The 25367-nt window shown below is 38.0% G+C and overlaps 2 protein-coding genes across 3 annotated transcripts in view; both read right to left on the reverse strand.

The window, feature by feature from the left end:
• Nucleotides 1-25367, reverse strand: part of LOC137084878 (complement C1q and tumor necrosis factor-related protein 9) — a 367307-nt gene that overhangs the window by 225778 nt on the left and 116162 nt on the right. The window lies entirely within an intron of this gene.
• On the reverse strand, nt 1301-25350 carry LOC137084877 (coagulation factor X). Of its 2 annotated transcripts, XM_067451418.1 has the most exons (11): nt 22929-25350; nt 22648-22714; nt 22421-22542; nt 20262-20350; nt 17200-17357; nt 15792-15816; nt 9202-9315; nt 8416-8550; nt 7021-7325; nt 4081-4195; nt 1301-1960 (listed from the first exon to the last, which is right to left on the reverse strand). In XM_067451418.1, the coding sequence occupies exons 4-11, from the start codon at nt 20326-20328 to the stop codon at nt 1383-1385; spliced, it is 1497 nt and encodes a 498-aa protein (XP_067307519.1). In that variant the 5' UTR covers nt 20329-20350; nt 22421-22542; nt 22648-22714; nt 22929-25350; the 3' UTR covers nt 1301-1382. The 2 variants fall into 2 exon arrangements, with proteins under 2 accessions (XP_067307519.1, XP_067307520.1); XM_067451419.1 differs by lacking the exon at nt 22648-22714.

Below are 25367 nucleotides of genomic sequence, written 5' to 3' on the forward strand. Positions count from 1 at the left end.
TTTTGACCTTACTGTAAGTGAAGCGCGCTCCATGCTGTTGGATATAGCGTTGTATTTGAGGTAAAAAATGATATAAATACGGCTCGATTTCTCACACAAACTGATTGTTTTGTGTCTTAAAGCTGCACTTGGCTACTTTTGCTCTCGGGGTCCCCCTACAGTTTGGAAAAAATAATGTCCTCAACTACTGTCGTAAGCTCAGTCATCCTACATCAGGGGATGCCATCGCGCGTGCATTTGCTGACATGATAATCCTGATAGCCCTGAACTAGTGATGAGCGGGTCGTCTCATAACCCGCGGACCCCGTATGTCTATTTAATGGTCGCGGGTGCGCGGCGGGTTGTAAAAATATATACAGTGGTGCGGGGCGGGCCAAATAACTTCATAAAAGCGTCCCGCGGGTCGGTGCAGCACTAACAGTTCCCCTGAACACTGCAGGAGGAGTTCACATGCAGGTGTTCTTCTGGCGGCGCGTGTGAAATGTCTTCATCAGGTACAGTCAGTGGCAGATGTTTCAGCATGTCATATGAATATAATTTCATGGGTTTTATTTTTTTCAAACGCCAAATAATCGCGATGCTCACGTTTACAAGCCAGCGTCATTATAGTAGTCTATTGGTTAGCGTTTTCCAGAATCTATATGATACTTCAGTTCAATGTTTGAGTGGTCGGTAATCACCGTAACGAGCAGGACAGCATCGGTCGGGCACGCCTCCTTCAGCTCACGCCGACGAGCAAACGCTGGTCACATGTTGATCCTCGTCCTGCCTTTAATCCCATCACCTTCTCGTTTCCTCTTATTGCTTTCCTCCAACAAAACCTTTTCTTTCTTATTTGTCTGTGCTGCTTCGGACATGACTATATTATCCGACGAACAAAGTTGGGCTCGCACGTCCGAATGTAAGGAAGTGTGTGTGTTGGTGGAAGTGACGTATATGCCGTAAAGCAGTCGAATGTTGTAGCTCTTTTTGTTCTCGGGTTACTACCCGAAACCCGAAGTTTAAAAGTACGATTAAAAACGATACAGACCCCATCAGGCTTTGGCAGACGTGTCATTCAACCTATTGTAAGTCGATTTATCCTCACAAGAGTCTTGAAAATATATTATGACGGTTGAAAAGTGACCTAGTGCTGCTTTAAGATATCAGTGTGTCGTCATGAGCCACAGGGCTCTTTGTGCATGATGTCTAAGCATGTTTTTTTTACTGTATTCACATGATTATATGACCTACACAGCAACGGTTGAGTTAAAAATCTTCATTTGTGTTCTCCTGAAGAAACACACACACCTAAATGTTGGATGCACTGGGGGTCAGCAGATAAACATCACATTCCCATTTTTGGGTGAACTATCCCTTTAGTGCATAAAGTCAGGCAGTATTCAGACGTTCACAGCAGTCTGGTTGCCTCTGGATTCCTCTTTCATCATCTCCTCCCGTATCCAGGATAAATAGTTTCCCAGTCTGGTATAAACTCCGTATTTGCCCTCGGCAGCGCATCTTTCGCCCCAGCTAACCACCCCGGCGAGGAACCACGTGCCCCGGTAGTTGACTATAAAGGGCCCTCCGCTGTCGCCCGTACACGCGTCCCTCTCGACCGTCAGATATCCGGCACAGAACATGTTATCCGTGATCACCTGCTCCGTGGAGTTAATGCAGCTCATCTGGTCCACCACCGGCAGCATCACCTTCCTCAGGAAGCGGGACGAGCGCTGCAGGAAGCGTGTGGCGCCCCATCCCGACACCAGGCCCATCTCTCCGGGTTTTAGGAGCCGCTCCGCCAGGCCGGCGTTGGGAAGGCAGGCCGGAGCAGAGAATGGACCCAGAGTCACGGGATCCGACAGGTAGAGCAGAGCCACGTCCCCGTCGAAAGTATATTCGTGGAAGTGAGGATGGAGGACGACCTTCTCCACTTTGATCTTCTGCTCGTCTTTGTCCGGACGCATCTTATCGTAGTCTCCTGTGTGTGTGAATATTAGGGATGTCACAATACTCAAAATAATATTGAACCGTTCGGTACGGCATTCACGGTTCAATCCGCGCTGGTGAATTGCGTTTTTTTTTCGTTTTTGCATTTAATTAGTTATTTCCATTTCTCTCCATTTGAAAAATTCCTCTCAGTTTATTTCAGCTCTTTTCTGAGTGTGCCTGTGAGTCTACGCGCTGATATGAGCAAATATCCAATCATATGCACTAAAGTTAAGGAGTGTATACCCGCGTTTTAAAGCATTGCCGGTTAAACATTTAATTTGCGTGCATGCACTCGAATGAAATGTTTAACCGGCAAGGGAGTAGCAGTATTAACATTGTTTTGCATTGAGCACGCGCACTAAACGTCTGTCACACACACGTGATTACTGGACAGTCTTACTCCGCTAATACTATCAAACACACACTCAAGGTTAACATATAAACACAGTCGGTTATGTCTAAAGTAAAATCGCGTGCAGGTCTTAAAGTGACAGCAGCAGCCTATAGTGAACCGCTTGTCTTTAAAGGGACAGTTCACCTCTAAATGATATTAATATAGAAAAACACCTTTATTACAGTAGCTTTTAATAAATGTTGCATATTGAAGACTATGTAGTTTTAATTTTAGCCTACATTTATTCATTCAATTTCATACTTAAATGCTACTGTACATCTCTGAGCTGCCACTGTAAATCTTTATATATATATATTTTATATTATACAATACACTGGGAATGTGTACAAGGGTTTTTTAGGTCAAGTTTTAAGTTTAAGGGTTTTAAGTTTAAGTAAGGGTTTTTAAGTCTTTTAGGTAAAAAAAATAAAGAGTATTGCAATAAAAAACATTTTCTCCTTAACCTTTTTCTGTTCCTGTCACCTAAGAATAGAATCGGAAAAAAACGTGGTTAAAAACCGAGGTATGTGTTGAACCGTGGACTAACTGTATTGTTGCATCTCTAGTGAATATCATGAACTTTTTCTTTTTCTTTTTTTTTTCTTTTTTTTCTTGTTTCTAGTTCTGAAAGTAGAAAGTCATGCACACCTTTGGCTTGTAAGGATTAATTTTGGATTGAATTATGGGATAATTTTCATTTTTTGGGTGAACTAAGCCTTTATTGTAATCATTTTCTTCACACTAAATGATGTTGTGCTGAAACACTGCAAAAATGCTTTTCTTACTTAGTATTTTTGTCTTGTTTCTATTCAAAATATCTAAAAATTCTTAAAACAAAAAGTATTTACTAGACAAGCAAAAATATTGTCTTGTTTTGGGGAAAAATAACTTCAAATTAAGTGAGTTTTTGCTTTAAATAAGCTAAATAATCTGCCAATGGGGTAAGCAAAATAATTTTGTTTTCTGTTTGTTTTAAGATTATTTTGCTAACCCTATTGGCAGATTATTTATCTTATTTTAAGCACAAACTCTCTTAATTTTGAGTAATTTTTCTCCAAAACAAGAAATTTTTTTTTGCTTGTCTAGTAAATACTTCTTGTTTTAAGAACTTTTAGATGTTTGGACTGAAAACAAGACAAAAATACTAAGTAAGAAAAGCATTTTTTTGCAGTGTTTCAGCACAACATCTTTAGTGGGAAGAAAAATGGTTATAATAAAGGGTTGGTTCACCCAAAAAATGAAAATGATCCCATAATTTAATCCAAAATTAATCCGCTCAAACCATTGGTGTGCATGACTTTCTTCTTTCAGCCAAATACAGTCATATTAAATAATTATATGAAATATATAATTATTAAATATATAATTAGAGTTATATTAAATAATATCCTGGCTCTTATAAGCTTTATAATGGGAGTAAATGTTTGGGCTTCAAAACCTTGTCACTCCCAATATAAATCTCAGAAGAGCCAGGATATTTTTTTATTTATCTCCGATTGTGTTTGGCTGAAAGAAAGAATTTTCTTGTTTTTTCTTTCCATATCAAATGTGCCATAGAAACACAGTTACAGCAACCAGAGAAAAGCCAATGTTAAGATGTCAAATAAAGCAAACACTGATCACCATAATGGTGACTTTCAAACACTTTCAATAAAACATCAACATCTAAACCTCTGTTAATTGTTTCTTGAGAAGCAAAAAGGACAGACTCTCACCGACGGTCACATGGTCTGGTGTTTGCTGGAGACAGTGTGCTGCGGTCACGACCCAGCGCGGAGCGATCAGGGACCCGCCGCAGAACCCGTGCTCATCCTCACGGCGAAGAAGAACCTAAAGCAAATTACATTCAAAGTGTTAAAGGGTTAGTTCTCCCAAAAATGTAAATTCTACGGTTGGACACCCGTCAGACCTCCGTTCATCTTCACACACAGATGAAGATATTAGTGTGTAAATCCGATGGCTCAGAAAGGCCTTCATTGACACCAATGTCATTTCCTCTCTCAAGACCCATAAAGGCACTGAAGACGTCGTTACAAAGACCATCTCACTACAGCGGAGCCTAAAATCATTTTAGGAAGCACAGAGAATAGTTTGTGTGCGCAAAAAAACGAAATAACGACTTATATAGTGATGGGCGGTTTCAAAACAAAGCTTCGAACTGTTGTGAATCGATTCATGATTCAGATCCCCAAAGTCACGTGATTTCAGCAGTTTGACACGCGATACGAATCATGAATCGATTCACTGATTCACAACAGTTCGAAGCTTTGTTTTGAAATCGGCCATCACTATCCGGTTGTTGCACTGCAAAAAATGCTTTTCTTACTTAGTATTTTTGTCTTGTTTCTAGTCAATTTCAAAATTCTTACATTAAGAAACATTTACTAGACAAGTAAAAATTATTGTCTTGTTTTGGGAATAATTCAAACTGATTCACTGAAATGTGGTCTTCTTTTGAATATGTGTCTCCAGTATCGCTAGCAAAGCATCAAACTGAGCCGCTGACACTAAAGTCAACTTTGGATCGGTCTGGATAATCCCGCTTGATAAGGAGGACTCTCCTTCCCCAATCTCAGTGGATGGACCCAATATCTCCTCTTTCTTTTTCTCTTTTTAAGAAGAGGGCGAAAAAAAATCATCCTCACTACTTAAAGACGTCTCTTTGTCTTGTTTTATGTTTATTTTGTTCGTAACGCATTCATTAATACGCATCGGACTCAGTGTGCAAAGGTCTCCGAACTTTTTGCTGCAAAATGCAATCCTTACTTAGTATTTTTGTCTTGTTTCGAGTCCAAACATCTAAAAATTCTTAAAACAAGAAGTATTTACTAGACAAGCAAAAGTAATTGTCTTGTTTTGGGGAAAAATGACTTAAAACTAAGAGAGTTTTTGCTTAAAATAAACTAAATAATCTGCCAATGGGGTGAGAAAAATAATCTTAATTCAAACAGAAAACAGGATTATTTTTCTCACCCCACTGGCAGATTATTTATCTTATTTTAAGCAAAAACTCTCTTAATTTTTCCCAAAACAAGACAATAATTTTTACTTGTCTAGTAAATGTTTCTTAATGTAAGAATTTTTTGATATTTTGACTAGAAACAAGACAAATATACCAAGTAAGAAAAGCATTTTTGCAGTGAAAATTTCGGACTCACTGTGCAACGGCCTTTACTGATGAAATATCTCAAGCATAAAGATCATATAAAAGATCATATAACTTTATTAAGATAATATAAAAGATCATATAACTTTATTAAGGTCATATAAAAGATCATATAACTTTATTAAGGTCATATAAAAGATCATATAACTTTATTAAGATCATATAAAAGATCATATAACTTTATTAAGATCATATAAAAGATCATATAACTTTATTAAGGTCATATAAAAGATCATATAACTTTATTAAGGTCATATAAAAGATCATATAACTTTATTAAGGTCATATAAAAGATCATATAACTTTATTAAGATCATATAAAAGATCATATAACTTTATTAAGGTCATATAAAAGATCATATAACTTTATTAAGGTCATATAAAAGATCATATAACTTTATTAAGGTCATATAAAAGATCATATAACTTTATTAAGGTCATATAAAAGATCATATAACTTTATTAAGGTCATATAAAAGATCATATAACTTTATTAAGATCATATAAAAGATCATATAACTTTATTAAGGTCATATAAAAGATCATATAACTTTATTAAGATCATATAAAAGATCATATAACTTTATTAAGATCATATAAAAGATCATATAACTTTATTAAGGTCATATAAAAGATCATATAACTTTATTAAGGTCATATAAAAGATCATATAACTTTATTAAGGTCATATAAAAGATCATATAACTTTATTAAGGTCATATAAAAGATCATATAACTTTATTAAGGTCATAATAAAGGTCATATAACTTTATTAAGATCATATAAAAGATCATATAACTTTATTAAGGTTATATAAAAGATCATATAACTTTATTAAGATCATATAAAAGATCATATAACTTTATTAAGGTCATATAAAAGATCATATAACTTTATTAAGGTCATATAAAAGATCATATAACTTTATTAAGATCATAATAAAAGATCATATAACTTTATTAAGATCATAATAAAAGATCATATAACTTTATTAAGATCATATAAAAGATCATATAACTTTATTAAGATCATATAAAAGATCATATAACTTTATTAAGATCATATAAAAGATCATATAACTTTATTAAGGTTATATAAAAGATCATATAACTTTATTAAGGTCATATAAAAGATCATATAACTTTATTAAGATCATATAAAAGATCATATAACTTTATTAAGATCATATAAAAGATCATATAACTTTATTAAGATCATATAAAAGATCATATAACTTTATTAAGATCATATAAAAGATCATATAACTTTATTAAGATCATATAAAAGATCATATAACTTTATTAAGATCATATAAAAGATCATATAACTTTATTAAGGTCATATAAAAGATCATATAACTTTATTAAGGTCATATAAAAGATCATATAACTTTATTAAGGTCATATAAAAGATCATATAACTTTATTAAGGTCATATAAAAGATCATATAACTTTATTAAGGTCATAATAAAGGTCAGATTCGGCCCACCTGCCACGGACTCCCGCCCTGACCCTGCAGCTGACCTCCAACGATGCGCGTATCCTCGTTTGGACCTGTGATGTCACTTCCTGTGTCGGGGGTTTCGTCCTGTGAGCCAGCTTTGGCTTGTTGAACCGTGGTTTGGTTGGGCAGGCGAGTCGAGTTGTCCAATGAGCTTCCGTTGTGATGTAATGAGTGGGAGGAGTTCATCACGGTGGGGGTGTGGCTTAAATCCTCAGGGTCTGTGGCGCTTATATCATCCAGAGAGCGAGACATGATCCCACCGCTCCACTGTTTCCCACAGGGGTACTGCACTAACACACACACACACACGCACACACGCACGCATGCACACACACACACACACACACACACACACACACACACACCCGTTGTGTTTTCATGCTTTATGGGGACTTTTCATTGACATTGATATGTGTACTGTACAAACTGTATATTCTCTCCCCCTTATACACTAACCCTACCCCTGAACCTAACCATCACACACACACACACACACACACCCCTAAACCTACCCATCACACAAAACTTTCTGTATTTTTACAATTTCAAAAAATATCACGTTTTCTTCATGAGGACCAAAAACGTCCCCACAAGGACGAGGATTTCGGAAATTTGTGGGGACATTTTGCCCTCATTATGTAGGGTTTTCCTGGACACACACACACACACACGCACGCACGCACACACACACACACACACGCATACACAAACACACACATACATACAAACTCACACACGCATACAAATAAATACACATGCAAACACACACACACATACAAACACAAATGCATACACACAAACTCACACCACACACACACATACCCACAAACTCACACACACGCATAGAAACAAACAAACATGCATACACACAAACTCACACACACACACATGCATACACACAAACACACACACATACATACAAACTCACACACACGCATAGAAACAAACACACATGCAGACACACACACACACAAAAAACGCATACAGACAAACTCTAACTCACACAAACAAACACACACACGCATACAAACTCACACACATACATACACACACACACAGACTCTTTTTTTCTATTTCTCATTTTTAGCTAAAGTTCGGTAAAATAACTAAAACTAAAAACTATATAGACAGTTAGAAATATAACAAAAATGACAAAACTATTTTTTAAGTCTTTAATGAAAATTATAGTATAGTATACTACAGTATATTATAGAGTAAATCAATAATACTGTCAAAAACTGCATAGTGCAAAAACTTCCTTTGCACATTTTCTTAGTACCGAAATAAGGCATTTCTTCGATGTTAAGGACGTTTGGTGAGACTGAGCTGTGAAATGTTAACGGTTAATCGTCTGAGCTGATGCGGTTTGTGTGTTTGTACCTGATGGATTGCAGCTGCGTCCGTCTTCATCCAGATGGTATCCGTCTGCGCAGCTACACACCACCCCATCCATCTGATCCGAGCCGCTGCAGTAGTGCAGACACCCTCCGTTCTTATACTTACAGTCAAACACCTCTGAACACACACACACACACACACACACACACACACACACACACACACACACACACACACACACACACACACACAATTGTTTTTGTGACATTTGGGGACATTCCATAGGCGTAATGGTTTTTATACTGTACAAACCGTATTTTCTATCCCCTTACACTGCCCCTAAACCTACCCATCACACACACACACACACACACACACACACACACACACACACACACACACACACACACACACACACACACACACACACACACACACACACACACACACACACACACACACACAGTCTCGCTCAGTGTGAGGAAACACAAGCATGCTATCACACTGCAAAAAATGCTTTTCTTCCTTAGTATTTTTGTCTTGTGTCTAGTCAAAATATCTAACAATTCTTACATTAAGAAACATTTACTAGACAAGTAAAAATTATTGTCTTGTTTTGGGGGAAAATTAACTAAAAATTAAGAGAGTTTTTGCTTAAAATAAGCTTAATAATCTGCCAATGGGGAAAGAAAAATTATTATTATTATTATTTTTAAATTGATTATTCTTCTCACCCCATTGGCAGATTATTGAGCTTATTTTACAAAAGACAAAAATACTAAGTAAGGAAAGCATTCTGTGTGTGTTTTTGAGCTCTGCAGAATGAACCTGTTTCGCAGTTGCGTCCGCTGTACTGCGGAGGACAGAGACACTCGTGGGCGCCGCGGCTCTCGCTGCAGATCCCTCCGTTCACACACGGGTTAAAGCGGCACAGGTTACGGTCTGAACAACACATCACGGTTCACATCAACTCAAAAGGGTTCATTTAGACAAAAGTAGGAACACACATGCAAACACATACACACACACACACACACACACACACACGCATACACACACACACACACACACACACACACAAACACACACGCACACACACACACACACACACACAAGCATACAAAAAATCTCTCTCTCTCACAGACACATACACACCCACACACACACAAAAACTAACACACACACCCAAACTCTCTCACACACACACACACACACACACCCAAACTCTCTCTCTCACACACACGCACACTCACACATACACAAATTCACACACATACATACGCACACACACATACACACAAACTCCTTCTCTGTCTCTCTCTCTCTCTCTCTCTCTCTCTCTCTCTCTCTCTCTCTCTCTCTCTCTCACACACACACACACACACACACACACACACACACACACACACACACACACACCTAAACTCTCTCTCTCACACACACGCACACTCACACATACACAAACTCACACACATACATACGCACACACACATACACACAAACTCCTTCTCTCTCTCTCTCTCTCTCTCTCTCTCTCTCTCGTGCGCATGCGTGAGCTGACTGAGGCTGTGAGTGCGGAGAGCGTGGTGAGTGCTGAGTGTTGTTTGAGTGCGAGTGATTTCTTTTCGTGGCTGCTGTGCCAACTAATATTTCACCCTCGTTTATTCTTTCTCTTTTCTCTCTCCCTTTTCTCTCTTTGTTTTTTTGCGGTTTAGTTGCTAATAATAGTTTTTTTGGTGCGTTGATCCGGGCCGAGTGCTACCTTTAGGGAAGCATGGCGGTCCCGGAGTCGCGAGTCTTGTTTACACTCACGCGGCGCCACGCAGTGAAAGTGGCGGCGGCAGTGAGTGTAGAGGACTGTTGTTTGGCTATAGGAGAAGTTGTGGGCCATGAGTGCATTCTGTCAGCCTCAAAAATGAATAACGCTAATGTTATATTTTTAAACAGTGTAGACAAAGCAAATGAACTAGTTGAGAGTGGGATTTTTATTGATGGTTTGTTTACACCTGTTCTTCCATTGTCAATGCCATCTAAAAAAGTAACATTGTCCAATGTCCCCCCGTTCATCAGTGACCAGTTATTAAATCAATCTCTTTCCCGTTATGGAAAAGTGGTGTCGCCGATTAAAAGAATACCAATTGGAAGCGGATCTCCGTTGTTGAAGCACGTAGTTTCTTTTAGGCGATTTGCCTACATGATCGTGAAGGATGACGCTGAATTAGACCTTACGTTCAAATTCCGGATCGATGATTTTGATTACGTTGTATTTGCAACAACAGGGAAGATGAAATGTTTCGGTTGCAATAAAGTGGGACATTTAGTACGTGATTGCCCTGATAAAAAAGAAACATCTGTAGCAGAGCAAAATATAGATGATGCAAATGTTCCACTCGCGACACGTCAACCTATAGACAGCACAGACGCGATCGCGGCAGAGCGAGCTGTACCTGAGACGATTGCAACAGAGCTGCAAGAGGTAAATCAGGCCTCTTCCGCGATTACTGTAATAAAGTCGCCTAATAGAAAGGAAGATGATGTGGAGTCTACCGGGTCTTTTGATGACGGACGTTCTTTAAAAGATCAAATAGGACTCACTTGCCCGGACAGGGACACCTTAAATAAGGTGTCAGAGGTCTCCCAGCGCGAGGGGGGAAAACTGCCTCCGATCGAGCACAGAAGTGAGAACGATGGCATTGACAAAGAGACAGAACGCGCTCTGTTTAAAGTACCGCTAAAACGGAGGAAAAGTGAGAATACTTGTGAGTCGGGACCTGTAAAGAAAACAAATGTAAATGTAGCTGATAGTGAGGACCAGGGTGAAACCGAGAGTGATTGTGAATCTGATTCTAGCCTTCCTTTTTCTCAGAGTGAATGTGTGAGTCGAAATTATGAAATGGAAGATATAAGACTCTTTCTTAAAGCAACAAAAAATAGAAGAGGAGTACGAGTGAATGAATATTTTCCTGATCTTAAGCAGTTCATTGAAAAAACAAGGTGTCTGATGGCTGAAGGATGTTTTACTAATAAGGAAATTTACAGGTTAAAAAAAATATTGAGAAAACTCAATACTGAAATTAGTAATGATGGTGATGAAAAAAGCTAATTTAATGATAATCAGTGGTTTGTTTTTACTGTTTTGTTTTTTATTCATTATGGGTGAAGTTAGTGTTGCTTCAGTGAATGTAAATGGAGCAAGAGATGTGAAAAAAAGGGTAGCATTATATGAAATGTCTAAAGAGAAAAAACTAGATATTATTTTACTTCAAGAAACTCACAGTGATTTAAAGAATGCTGCAGATTGGGAAAGGGAATGGGATGGCATCTCTATTTTAAGTCATAACACTGCTGTTAGTGGCGGAGTCGCCATTTTATTTTCAAAAAATTTTAAACCAATTTCTTATGATGTTGAAGAGATTATAAAGGGCAGATTTTTAAAGGTTCGAGCTTTATTTGAAAATCATGTTTTTGTTTTTATTTGTGTTTATGTCCCTACCTCAGGAGTCGAAAGAATGCTGTTTTTAAATACCCTCAATTCAACCCTGCAAAATTGTAATAGTGAAGAGTTTTTGTTTCTGGGCGGCGATTTTAACTGTACAGAACAAAATCTTGATAGAAATCACACTGAGCCCCATGAGCCATCCCGTAAGAGACTCATTCAAGTCATTAAAACACATGAATTGTGTGATATATGGAGACATGTCAATGGTAGTCTAAGGCAATATACTTGGGCTCATACCCGTGGGAGGGTTTTTTCTTTAGCTAGGTTGGATAGATTTTATGGTTTTAAACATCAATGTGGTATTTTTAGCAAATGTTTGATTGTTCCTGTTAGTTTCTCTGACCATAGTATGGTGGTGTGTTCTTTTATTTTGAGCTCCACAAGACCAAATAGTGCTTATTGGCATTTTAATAGTTCACTGTTAAATGATAAACATTTTAAGGATACTTTTAAATATTTTTGGGAGAATTTTAGAGCCACAAGGAATTCTTACCAGTCTTTAAATCAGTGGTGGGATTTTGGTAAAGTGCAAATTAAACAGTTTTGTCAACAGCATACTCGAAATGTCACTATACAGTTATCAAAATCAATGAAAAATTTGGAGACAGCAATAGTTAAACTTCAAGAATTAGCAGATTCAACTGGGGGGAATAATGTTTTAGAAACTCTTTCAGTTAAAAAAACTCAGCTTAGTGATCTTTTAGAGGTTAAGGTGCAAGGAGCTCTGGTTCGGTCCCGTTTCCAGAATATTGACCAAATGGATGCTCCAACTAAATTTTTCTTTAATTTAGAAAAAAAGAATGGACAAAAAAGATTAATTCATGCTCTCCGCTCTGAATCTGGGATGTTGTTATCTGACCCCATTGATATTAGAAAGAGAGCAGTTTGTTTTTACGAAAAGCTGTACAGCTGTGAATGTGTTGCAGAGCCTGACAGTGACAATGTCTTCTTTGAAAGCTTGGCACAGGTGTCTGAGGATGCCAATACAGAACTCAGTAAGGCCATGAGCCTCGACGAGTTATACAAGGCCCTTCAGGGCATGGAGTCCGGGAAGGCTCCCGGCATCGATGGTCTCCCAGCGGACTTTTATAAGTCTTTCTGGACAGTATTGGGGGAAGATTTGCTCGCGGTGCTTAACGAAAGCTTGGCTGGAGGGCGGCTGCCGTTGAGCTGCCGTAGAGCAATTCTTACACTTCTCCCAAAAAAAGGAGATCTAACGGACATTAGGAACTGGCGCCCTGTGTCGCTGCTTTGTACAGATTACAAACTGCTCTCAAAAACTTTGGCAAATAGGATGGCGGAAACAATGGAGCAAGTTATTCACCCGGACCAGAGCTATTGCATACCTGGTAGGTCCATTTTTGATAATATTTCTTTAGTACGCGATATTTTAGAGGTCTCCAAGTTGTTTAATTTAGATTGTGCTTTGTTTTCTCTGGATCAAGAAAAGGCATTCGATAGAGTTGAACATAATTACCTCTGGAAAACTTTAAGAGCTTTTGGGTTCTGCCAAGATTTTGTAGATATGATTAAGACGCTGTATACGGATGTTGAGAGTTTGCTGAAAGTGAACGGTGGCTTATGCACTCCTTTCAAGGTTGGTAGAGGTGTAAGGCAAGGATGTGCATTGTCAGGAATGCTTTATTCATTAGCCATAGAACCTTTATTGCAGCAGATACGAGTACTTTTGAGTGGGTTACATATACCTGGCTCTAACAGTAAAATTCATTTGTCAGCTTATGCTGATGATGTGATTGTAATGGTTAGTAGTCAAAAAGATATAGAGATTTTAACGAAAATACTTGAAGATTTTAAAGATATATCTTCTGCTAAAGTAAACTGGAACAAAAGTGAAGCTTTTATATGTGGAAAGTGGAATAGAGAAGAGTTAAGCATTCCTGATGGTTTAATTTGGAGTAAAGGGGGTTTTAAATATTTGGGGGTCTTTTTAGGAGATGAAACAACTGTATTGAAAAATTGGGAAGGGATTACCGAAAAAGTTAAAGGACGTTTAGCCAAGTGGAAATGGTTAGCCCCAAACATGTCTTATAAAGGGCGTATATTAATTATTAATAATTTAATTGCATCCTCTCTTTGGCATAAACTAGCATGTATAGATCCACCTTTAAAACTGATGAATGAAATTCAAGCACTACTGGTGGATTTTTTCTGGGGTAAAATGCACTGGATCACTAAGAGCATTTTGTTTTTGTCCAAAGAAGAAGGTGGACAAGGACTGGTAAACTTGCAAAGCAGAACAGCAACTTTCCGCTTGCAATTTATTCAAAAGCTTCTTTCGGGGTCAAGTGACTTTTGTTGGAGAGTAGCTGCTTGTGCTATTCTACGGAGTTTGGGAGGTCTACAGATGGACAAATTGCTCTTCTTTTTAGACCCCCTAAGACTGAACACTTCCAATATGCCAATTTTTTATCGCAATCTTTTTAAAGTATGGGGTCTTTTTAATCAACAAAGGACACTGTGTAAGAAATCACTCTTCTGGTTGCTAAATGAACCCATAATATATGGAACCCGTCTGGATATTTCTGCTGTTGGACATACTTTTTCTGGACTAAATGCTATCCTTTGCAAATCCAAGATTACTACCTTAAATCTTCTGTTGAATATGGCTGGACCTAATTTTAAGAACATTGAGCAGGCAGCTTCACATCTAGGAATGTTCTCAACCCGGATAGTTGCTCAATTGATGGCAAAATGGCAGTCTGCTCTTACAGAGGAAGAAAGACAATTAATAAAGGACTATTATGCGGGAGTAGAGACTCCTAATGCAAAAGACCCTTTTCCGGCTTTACTTTTGTCTCCTAAACTAGAAGATTGTACAGGTCTGTTTTTAAAAACTGGGAAGTCTTTGTGTTTGGATTTCTTTTCGGTTACAGGGAAAGTTTTGTACAAAGCTTGTGTTTTGGTCTTTAACAAGAAGATTTTAGATGGCAAAATGGACACACCATGGAGATCGTTCTTAAAACTGGATGAAAATGTTAAACCTGAATGGAGAATTTTGTATAAGCCACCGTTAACAAAGAGAGTTGGGGATATACAATGGAGGGTTCTCCATGGAGCAATAGCTGTCAATGCTTTTATCTCTGTTTTAAATCCTGAGGTTGGCTCTGAATGTCCTTTTTGTTTTAAGAAAGAAACTGTTTTCCATGCATTCATGGAGTGCTCTAGATTAAAGCCCTTATTTAATGTATTAAGAAATCTCTTTGATGTTTTTGATGAAAATTTTTCCATGGAATTATTTGTTTTGGGTGTTAAATATGTACAGAAAAGAAAAGTTGACTGTCAATTACTAAATTTTATCTTGGGTCAAGCTAAATTAGCTATCTACTCAAGTAGGAAAAACAAGATTGAACAAAGGTCTGGACATGATGTTACTGTTTTGTTTTCAACTCTGGTAAAGTCTAGAGTGTTGATTGATTTTAATTTTTATAAATCTATGGATGATATTTTGTCTTTTGAACTAAAATGGTGTAGCAAAGGAGCATTGTGCTCGGTGTGTGAAGATGATTTGCTTTTCACAAATTTGTTGTAATTTATTTATTTATTTAATTATTTTTTATTTATTTATTTATTTTTTATTTTTTTTGTCTCTAAGTTGATTTTGTAAATGTGTCTGTGGAAAAATTGTAATAAAGAGTATTTAAAATTCAATTCAAATTCTCTCTCTCTCTCTCTCTCTCTCTCTCTCACACACACACACACACACACACCTAAACTCTCTCTCTCACACACACGCACACTCACACATACACAAACTCACACACATACATACGCACACACACATACACACAAACTCCTTCTCTCTCTCTCTCTCTCTCTCTCTCTCTCTCTCTCTCTCTCTCTCTCTCTCTCTCTCTCACACACACACACACACATACGTAAAAGGGTGCCCGACACTCACTCTGATATCTGTACCAGAACTCCATCTAGAAAGAACACAAGAAGTCAGACCACAGTGATGTCATCGCACTCTTAAACATGAGCGTTCCATTTGGAACTGAGGCCGTTTCTCCACTGAGTTATTGACGTGAACTCGACGCATGCGTGAGAATATGACCGTGACGTTCATGACCCAGAAGAGGAGGAGCGAGACCGACACGGAAGACAATAACTTGGCGGATAAAGTCATTATTTAGATTTGTTTTGCACAAAGTCTATTCTCGTCGCTTCATCAAATGATTGTGCAGCCGCTGTAGTGAGATGGGCTTTGTGTCGACGTCTTTAGTGCCTTTATGGGTCTTGTGAGTGTGAATGTACTGAATGCCAATGGAGGCCTTTCTGAAGCCTTTCTCAGCTTTACACTAAAATATCTTCATTTGTGTTCTGAAGATGAACGAAGGTCTTACGGGTGTCCAACGACATGAGGCGGAGTAATTCATGAAATCATATTCATTTTTGGGTGAAGTAACCCTTTAAGCTAAGAGTGAGGGCGGGGTTAACTTCAAATCCTAAACGGAGAGCTTGTTTGTATCTGCATCACCTTCACTATTTCTCTCAGAGATGATGATCATGTTGGGTAAGTGCTCTGTGTATCATTAAACTCTTATTTTTTTACAACACCGGCACAGATCGTTTATTCCAGCGCACATGCAGACAGGGTTGCCAAGTTTTTACAACAAAACCCGCAACTACAAGCCCTAAACAATAGCTTAAGTGGCTTCTCCGCAGAAAATGCCGTTTGGGGGTAAAATGTGTTATTTTGGCGAGGTTGCTGCTAAAATTCACACTCATGGGTCTATATATCATATAATAGTCGCTTCAACCCGTGGACATAGAAAACAACCCGCGGAAAAAAACGCGGACTTGGCAAGACCGCTTTTTAAAGAGCGCATTGTTAAAAAGCCTATGTGATAATTAATTCCTCTTCACATCCATTACATAGAGAGTTTGTGGTACTTCCATCAGGTCGCAGATATAGAATAGGGGGAGAACGAAGACTGCTATTTCTATGTTAAATCAATTGTAACCACGCTGTTTTTATTTATTTTTTTATTTGAATTTATGTGTGTGATTGTATAAATTATGTGTGTGGCACCTGTGCAAACTAAATTTCCTGAACGGATGAATAAAACTGAACAGTGCAGTTGAGCTCTGTTGACATTTGACAACTAACGTTATGCGTCGCTCCGCTGCTCTGATTGGTTGTCGGTCTGTCCAATCGAGGCCTTTCCTGGTTGGGTTGAAACACGCCCCATAATCACAGCCCAATGGAGCATCAGACTCATATTCTGACTAGAGCTGAGGATGACCACGTCAGGCTATTGATTTGCATAACTGTACTAAAGCTGTAGTGTGTGAGAACACTGCACCGTTTTCTCTCTGCTCTGGAAGATTTCGGCCGCCTCCTCCAGAGAGCACAGCTCCTCGTAACACTCCCGCTCCAGATTTCCAGGTTTCATCTCCTCCAGGAAAACATTCGCCCTTCGAGTCCTGAGCAGACGCACAGCATCACGCCTGTCCAAAAACACTGAACACCACAGGAAGGTTTAACCACGACAGGTGGATTCATATATACCCACTAGGGGTTGCACCGACTAGTCGACCTTAATGCTCTGTCATGACGCTTTAAAGGGTCATGAAACCCTACAGCTAAATTTTTGAGATTTTAACAGAGGTATGTGTGTTGAACATCATTGAACATAATGTTAGCATCTGTTAGATTTAATTAAAAGGGGAATCTGGTCAATTTTTATGTTTTTCACCCTATTTTCGTCTTCCGGGTTTAAAAACTACATTGCGTCCACGTCACAGCTTGTGACGTACCATCGCTCTAATAGTGCTACGTGACGCATCGGTGTCTCATTATTATTAATTTAAGTAGCATTTTTCAAAAAGATTACGAGGTGGATTTGAGCTGAAAGAGGGGGTTTCATGACCCTTTAAGCTTGACGTCGACTAGTCGCTGGCCTAGAGAGAGCACAGGATAAACAATTTCCTGACACGCAGGCTCTGTTTTTAACAGTTAAAAAGGACAAATAAATGCATACTCCGTCAGCTCTCCACAAGATATGCTTGATTACCATCTGGATGCTCAAAATTGATCTGGAGAATTCACGCTTATTGTACACGTACGTTAATCATCGCGTTAACTGCATGCTGCATTGCAACACACACACACACACACACATAGCCGATCGCACATCACGCGGAGATCGCGCCTCAGAAAACCATTCAGTAGCGCAGAAATGTATTATCAACACTGTTCTGTGATTCAATAAAATAGCTTAGAAACTGAAAAGTTCTAGCATATTTCTTGATAACTCACTGCTTACCTATTAGTAGAGACGCTGCCAGGTAGAATTAATTCACACACAATCACTCACTAATGCATTCATATCTTTATTGTGCTCCTTTATCGGTATCTTATTCAGAACGAGCAGAAATCTGTGAGAAATATAACGACCATTAGACAAAAGAACTGATACAGAAGCTGTTATGTAGGATCAGTGCCGTTTCTAGGCATAGGCAAACTAGGCGGTCGCCTAGGGCGCCAACAGCTGGGGGGCGCCAGTGAGCCCCCGCCCCAACAAGATTTTTTAGTTATTTCATATATATTTTATTATTAATATTTCGTACTTTTGCTATTTCAAGGCATTATGATTAGTTGCGATTATTGGAGTGAAGTCGCCATGGTGATAGTGGAGCTGCTGTAATGAAATGAGATCATGTAGAGGGCGGCAGGGAACGTCGCCATCCGTGGCGTTGTAACGCTTGTGTCCGAGTGAAAAATGCGGATAGCTCACTTAATGTAACTGGAGTGGATGTAAACACGGAGGCGATTAACATCACTTTATTCCCCGCTGAACTCTCATAATAATCCCCACACATGGGAGCGACTCAGTGCGCACATACACAAAATGCAGACTTCGTTTGCAGGGAGCGCGCGCAACTCTTAAAGGGGCCACACTATATTTCTACTCGTTACAGCGTGCTTTAGTTTCATCATCATGAAAAGGTCAAAGCCATCAGGGGCTCAGTATCGTAAAAAGAAAAAAGAGGAAATATAAAAAAAGAAAGCGAAATATACAGGTATGTTAGCCTACTTATTGGTTACTTGTAGGACCTGTTCTCTACTAAGCTGGTCCCTCTATCATAACGTTGAGCAAAACATTACACTGAATATTAGTACTGGACGGACCACACGCCATGCTCATTTCAGGTGCAGAACATTATAGCAGTTCATTTGAATAATTTTTTTTTTTACATCAGAGATAGCTGTTTAGTGTAAATTGACCAAGTAGGCTAATACTGTCATAACCATGGGCCTCACTAGGCCCTTTTTTACGAACTTATGCATCAGCCCCCCCTAAAAAAATATGTGATTAACCTTTAAAACATATGAAACTGGCGCGAGGCTTCGGCTACGGCTTCGTCCCGTCTTTTAGTCTTTGTGTCACTGTGTTCTTCAATCCGCAGTGGTGCCAAGTGACATGGTTTTCAAGCTATTGTTGTCTAATTTTTTTGGCCTTCAGAACATCTTAAAATACACAAATGTAGATCATAGAAATCAAAATTTTCTCGACAATTCTCGAACCCCCCAACAATTTGTGATCTCAGTGATAATAAACCTAGCTACATTATTTGATTAACGCATGTACAATATGCCCATGAAATAAGGAAGTCATATATAAGTTGTAGTTTAAAAAAAAAAAAAAAAAAAAAAAAAAAGGGGGGGGGGGTGCAACATATGAATCTCGCCTAGGGTGCCAGAAAGGCTAGAAACGGCCCTGTGTAGGATTAATAACCTTATGAGCAGCGCTGTGTCATGTGCTATAGCTGTGCACAAGAAGACCTGCGTTCGCGTCTCAGCTCGAGGTTTGTTTGTTCATTAATGACGTGATCAGCGGCTAGTCGACGTCGACTCGACTTTCATCACATAAATGTCGAATTTAAAAAAATGGAAGTCGTTCAACCCCTAATACCTACACTGTAAAAAAATTGTTAAAAAATAAGTGACCTGGTTGCCTTAAAATTTTGAGTTGATGAACAATACAAAGAACATTTTTTTGAGAATCGACAACCTTTATTAAAATATTATTAAAAGATTTGTTATTATTAATAGAGTATTGGGTAATTGTGTGTGTTTTATTTGTGATGACGCAGCCAAATTGTGCTATTTCCATGATTTATCAAATTTTTTATGTGGTTTAGATACAATAATATTTTGAGTTTCTATTTATTAAACCAATAAATTCAATAAACTCAAAATTTTAAGGCAATCAGGTTACTTACTTTTTTAAGTTAAACCAACAAAAATTTTTTTACAGTGCAGCTAACGCTTCACATGACTAAGAAAAAAGCATTTTAAACTGGACGATTTGAACATTTGGAAAACATTTGTTTTCATAACTTAACGGGAACGCTAGCAAACCTGGTGAGTGGAGCGCTGAGGTCAGATGCATTAAAAGAAGAATAATCCAGCTCATGGATTCAGACATCAGGAAACCGCAGCAGATCAACCTGTTTGATGAAAACATGAATGAAAAACAAGGCTAATTTCACTATTGTGACCCTGGAACACAAAACACCCAATTTAAATTGTAAATTTTTAGATTTTTTTTCTAAATAAATAAGCTTTCCATTTATGTGTGGTTTGTTAGGATGGGACAATATTTGGCTGAGATGCAGAGGTGGACAAAATACACAACTCTATTACTTGAGTAAAAGTAAAAGTACTACTGGTCAAATATTACTCCGTTACAAGTGAAAGTTGTGAAAACTGATTTTTACTCAAGTAAAAGTACAGAAGTTTTTGTTTCCAGTATCAAAAGTAAATTTCCTTTGTTATGCCAATGCATTATTTTATTATAGTTGTATAAATGCACATTATGCCATCATGGTTTAAGCCAGTCAGTGACGCTCCATCTGACACACTAGCAGACGACTAACTTAAACTCATTTAAACACTTGTAGAAAAGTTACAAAGCTCTTTATAAAGCTGCTGTCACTTTAAGGCCGAATGCACGGATCCAATACACTGATACACATCTGATATTCTCCCAACGTCACTCTTCTCTTTCTCCCAGACGTTTATATCTTTAATATTTTATAAGACATGCTCCAAGTTTATGCCTACTAAGCTAATCTTAATTTTTTTTATAACTGAAACATACTTTCAAAGTATAGCTATGGGTGCACACACCTGTGCCTAAGAACCGTCTTCTTCCATTTTACTATGAACCGATCAGTGTTCAAAAAAAGTTGGGAAAATGTGTATGACCCACTCAAGCCCCTTTCACACTGCACGTCGGACCCGCAATATTCCCGGAGCATTGCCGGGTCGCCTTCTATGTGAAAGCAACCACGTCCCGGGATTGATTACCGAATTCGACCCGGGTCGGGGACCTAGTTATATTGCGGGGTTCGACCCGGGACGAGCGCTGTGTGAACAAAAGCCGAAACTAATGCCGCAACGTGTACGTAGTTATCGTGCGACTCCTAGAGCTTGTTTTTTCAATAATACAACCCTGCAGTGCCAGAAGAGCTGGTCGGTGTTTTAAACGCAGAGAGTGTTCGTATACAAAAGAAACTAAAATTAAACAAGCAGAAATGTGCGCAAACTGGACACAAGTCGAGACCACGGAGCTCCTTACTATCCGCGCTGAAGCTGAGATCGCTCGTCATTATACGTCACATCAGGATATCACGTGTCAACTCGACCCGGGACCGTTACGGGTTGTGTGAAAAAGCGCACATATTACGGTATTTCGCTGGCAGTGTGAATAGACCAAATCAGAAACAAATGCCGGGTCGCATTATCTGTGTATTTGCCGGAATCGCAGTGTGAAAGGGGCTTCGGAGCGATTCCTGATAGACTGTCTGAAACAACAACAGCAAAAAAACTTTAAAAGAAGGAAAAAATCATCCTCCGACTTTCAGAGCTGCGACAGAAACGACTTTCGACTTCGAAGACCTTGATGGAAATGTAGGAGTAAAAAGTACGATATTTGTCTTTCAAATGTAGTGAAGTTAAAGTCATAAGTTTACAGAAAAAATAATACTCAAGTAAAGTACAGATACTCAAAAAGTGTACTTAAGTACAGGACTCGAGTAAATGTGCTTACAGTCCAGTTCTGCTGAGATGCAACTATTTGATAATCTGGAATCTGAGGGTGCTCCTTTAAAGATGTCCAAATGAAGTCCATAGCAATGCATATTACTACTAATAATAATTTTTTTATATGTTTACGGTAGGAAATTCACCAAATATCTTCATGGAACATGATCTTAATATCCTAATGATTTTTGGCATAAAAAATGGATAATGTTGGCCCATGCAATGCATTGTTTGCTATTGCCACAAATATATTGTTTTTGTGCTCTAGGGTCACATTAACCCTCTAAAAGATACATGATAACACATTTTTTAAGGCTGGTTTTGAACTAGCTTTCAGAAATATAGGTATTATTTTGATAATTTAGTCATACGTTTTGTCTACAGTAAATCTTCTCCATCTTTAATTCAGCCACAGATCTGTGTCTCTTTCTTCAGTATTTACAGAATAACTTAAGTATTCAGTATTAACTCACCTTGTTGAGTTCCCGGTTCCTTTCTCCTGATTTAGATTAGTCCAGAGGATTTCAATGCTTTTTCCACGTAACCTCTAATGAAACTGCTTTAAATCACAGTTCGACTGCACTACAACATCGACCTTTAGACAGACATTGTTTACACACATATGCACAAACACAGACTCGATTTAGCCAGTATAAACACTTGTAAACAATAAGATCACTATGAACATGTGTTTACTAACCAGATGTGCTTTATCATGATCAAATAAACATGCCTTTTGTCACTTTCTTGAACTTTATGAGATTAATCTGTTCAATCAAAGATGATTAAAAAAAATCACAAGTGAGATTTGGGCAAAAGAATGTTTTAATTCACATTCTATTCTACAAGTAGTTACATTATTTACAGTATTTAAAAAAAACAACCAGATAAAGCAAAAAAAATGAACAAAGTAAACAGTGAATGTGTTAATATCATCAAATGTTTGTCAGTAATCCTTCATAAAACACAAAATGCATCTACCTGTTTGAAAGCAGCACCCGATTGAAGTGGATTTCCTGTAGTTCTGATTTAGTGCGTCATGATGAGACCTACATTATTGATTAGACTGTTTTAGAGGTAGACTACGGCTCTAGTCAGTAGTGTCGGATTAGGATTGTTAAGACAGATCAAAGTAAGACTTTTCTTTCAAATGAAACCAAACGCACATTAGGGCGACACTCAACTCATCTGTCCTGCAGCAGTAATACTGTCAAACTGAAATGGAAGGAACTGAGGCCGCATCCGCTCGGAGGAAATGGATCATTCTTGCATTAAATCGCACACTTTTTTCTATGGAAGCTTATTTCTGCTACAAAGTATTACGTTTTTTTTTATTTTAAATAAATAATAGAATAGCGCGAATTAGAATTTTGAGAAGTACATTTAGAATTACGGGATGTAAACACAAAATTCAGAGAAAAAAAGTCAGAATTCCAAGAAAAATGTCAGAATTGCGAGATGTAAATGTAGAATTCCAAGAAAACCCGTCAGAATTGAGATGTAAACTCAGAATTCCGAGAAAAGCGTCAGAATTGTGAGATGTAAACTCGGAATTCTGAGAAAAACTTCGCAATTTAGAATTGCGGGATGTAAACGTAGAATTCCAAGAAAAAAAGTCAAAATTCAGAGAAAAATGTCAGAATAGCAAGATGTAAATTTAGAATTCAGAGAAAAACGTCAGCATTCCGAGAAAAAAAAGTCAGTTCCGATAAAAACATCAGAATTGCGAGATGTAAATGTTGAATTCCGAGAAAAAAGTCAGAATTGTGAGATGTAAATTTAGAATTGTAAAGTGTAACTCATAAATCCAGAAATCAGAATTGTGAGATGTAAACTCTGAATTCTGATGAAAACTTCTAGCAATTTAGATTTGCGGGATGTAAACGTAAAATTCAGAGAAAAAAAGTCAGAATTCTGAGAAAAATATCAGATCTCCGAACAATTTTAGAATAGCAAGATGTAAATGTAGAATTCCGAGAAACACGTCAGAATTGTGAGATGTAAAACTTCGCAATTTAGAATTGCGAGATATAAAAGGAAAATTCAGAGAAAAAAAGTCAGAATTCCGAGAAAAATGTCAGAATTCCGAATATTGTCAGAATAGCGAGATAGCAAGATATAGCAAGAATTCCGGGAAAAAAAATTACAATTGTGAAGTGCAAACTCATAAATCCAAGAAGTCAGATTTCCGAGAAAAACATCAGAATTGCGAGATGTAAATTAAGAATTCCGGGAAAAAAGTCAAAATTGCGAGATTAAAAATTAAGATAGAGTTGCTATAGCGACGCATAATTCAGAGTCCGAGGAGTAGAACGTCACACGTGTGGTCGTCTCGTAACAGTGATTACATCATGGCGTGAACGCATCAAAACTGTGCGAAAAAAGCCTGAATTGTGAGGTATAATTAAAAAGTCAGAATTGTGATATAAAAAGTGGCGGAAACAAGCTTCCATAATAGTCCTTTGTGATTCCAGTGTTAAAAAGAAATACAATTGTAGAACATTGATCTACTCAAACTAAGCATCATGCACATTCAGATATTGCTCTTACAGTAGATCGGGTGATTTGGAGTGTATTAGTCGGCCCTTGTTCTGCCTGCAGCAAAGCCAGTTTATCGTCACAACTTCAAAAAAATGAACAAACAAACAAACTAAACTGCAAAAAATGCTCTTCTTATTTAGTATTTTATTTCTTGTTTCCAGTCCAAATATCTAAATATTCATGCATTTACTAGCAGATAAATACTTATATTACTGACAACAGTAGCCCGGGCAGGAGATTGTCATTTAAAAGTGGTTGTTGCAGCTCAACTGATGCTGATGATGTCATGTTGTGTTTTGGCCTGAAGCTCCGCCCTCCACCTATCGACCAATCACAAAGTCAGTAGTGTTTCGGGTTGCCAGATCTGCTCTAGTTACCACAGCTGCAAATCTACAAACTGGAGATCTGCAAACGTTCCTGCTGATCCTGCAGCCAATCTGGCAACCTCGAGTCAGGGGGAGGGGGATACACCGCTCTACAGTCATTTGAAAGGGATTGCAGTACCAGTTTTGGCCACAATCTTACACACACTTTCTTTAAAGGGTTAGTTTACCACTTTAAAGTTAGTTCACCTTTAACACTTAAATAGCCACTGCCTTATTTCTCTCACCCCATTGGCAGATAATGCCTGTTTAAAGCAAAAACTTATTTTGATTTGATTTTAAACTAAATAGATTTATCGAGTAAATGCATCTTGATTTTTAAGAATCGTTAGATATTTAAACCAGAAACTAGACTAAGTGAGAAGAGCATTTTTTTTCCAGTGTAACAAGCAACCAGGCAATCTGAAAGACAGGGGGGCGTGGGGATGTTAAAGGGATAGTTCACTTTAAAATGAAAATGTTGTCATCCTTTACTCACCCTCACGTTGTTTCAAAC

Source organism: Pseudorasbora parva, chromosome 8 (genome assembly GCF_024679245.1).
Source record: "Pseudorasbora parva isolate DD20220531a chromosome 8, ASM2467924v1, whole genome shotgun sequence".
In the NCBI taxonomy this organism is placed as follows: domain Eukaryota; kingdom Metazoa; phylum Chordata; class Actinopteri; order Cypriniformes; family Gobionidae; genus Pseudorasbora; species Pseudorasbora parva.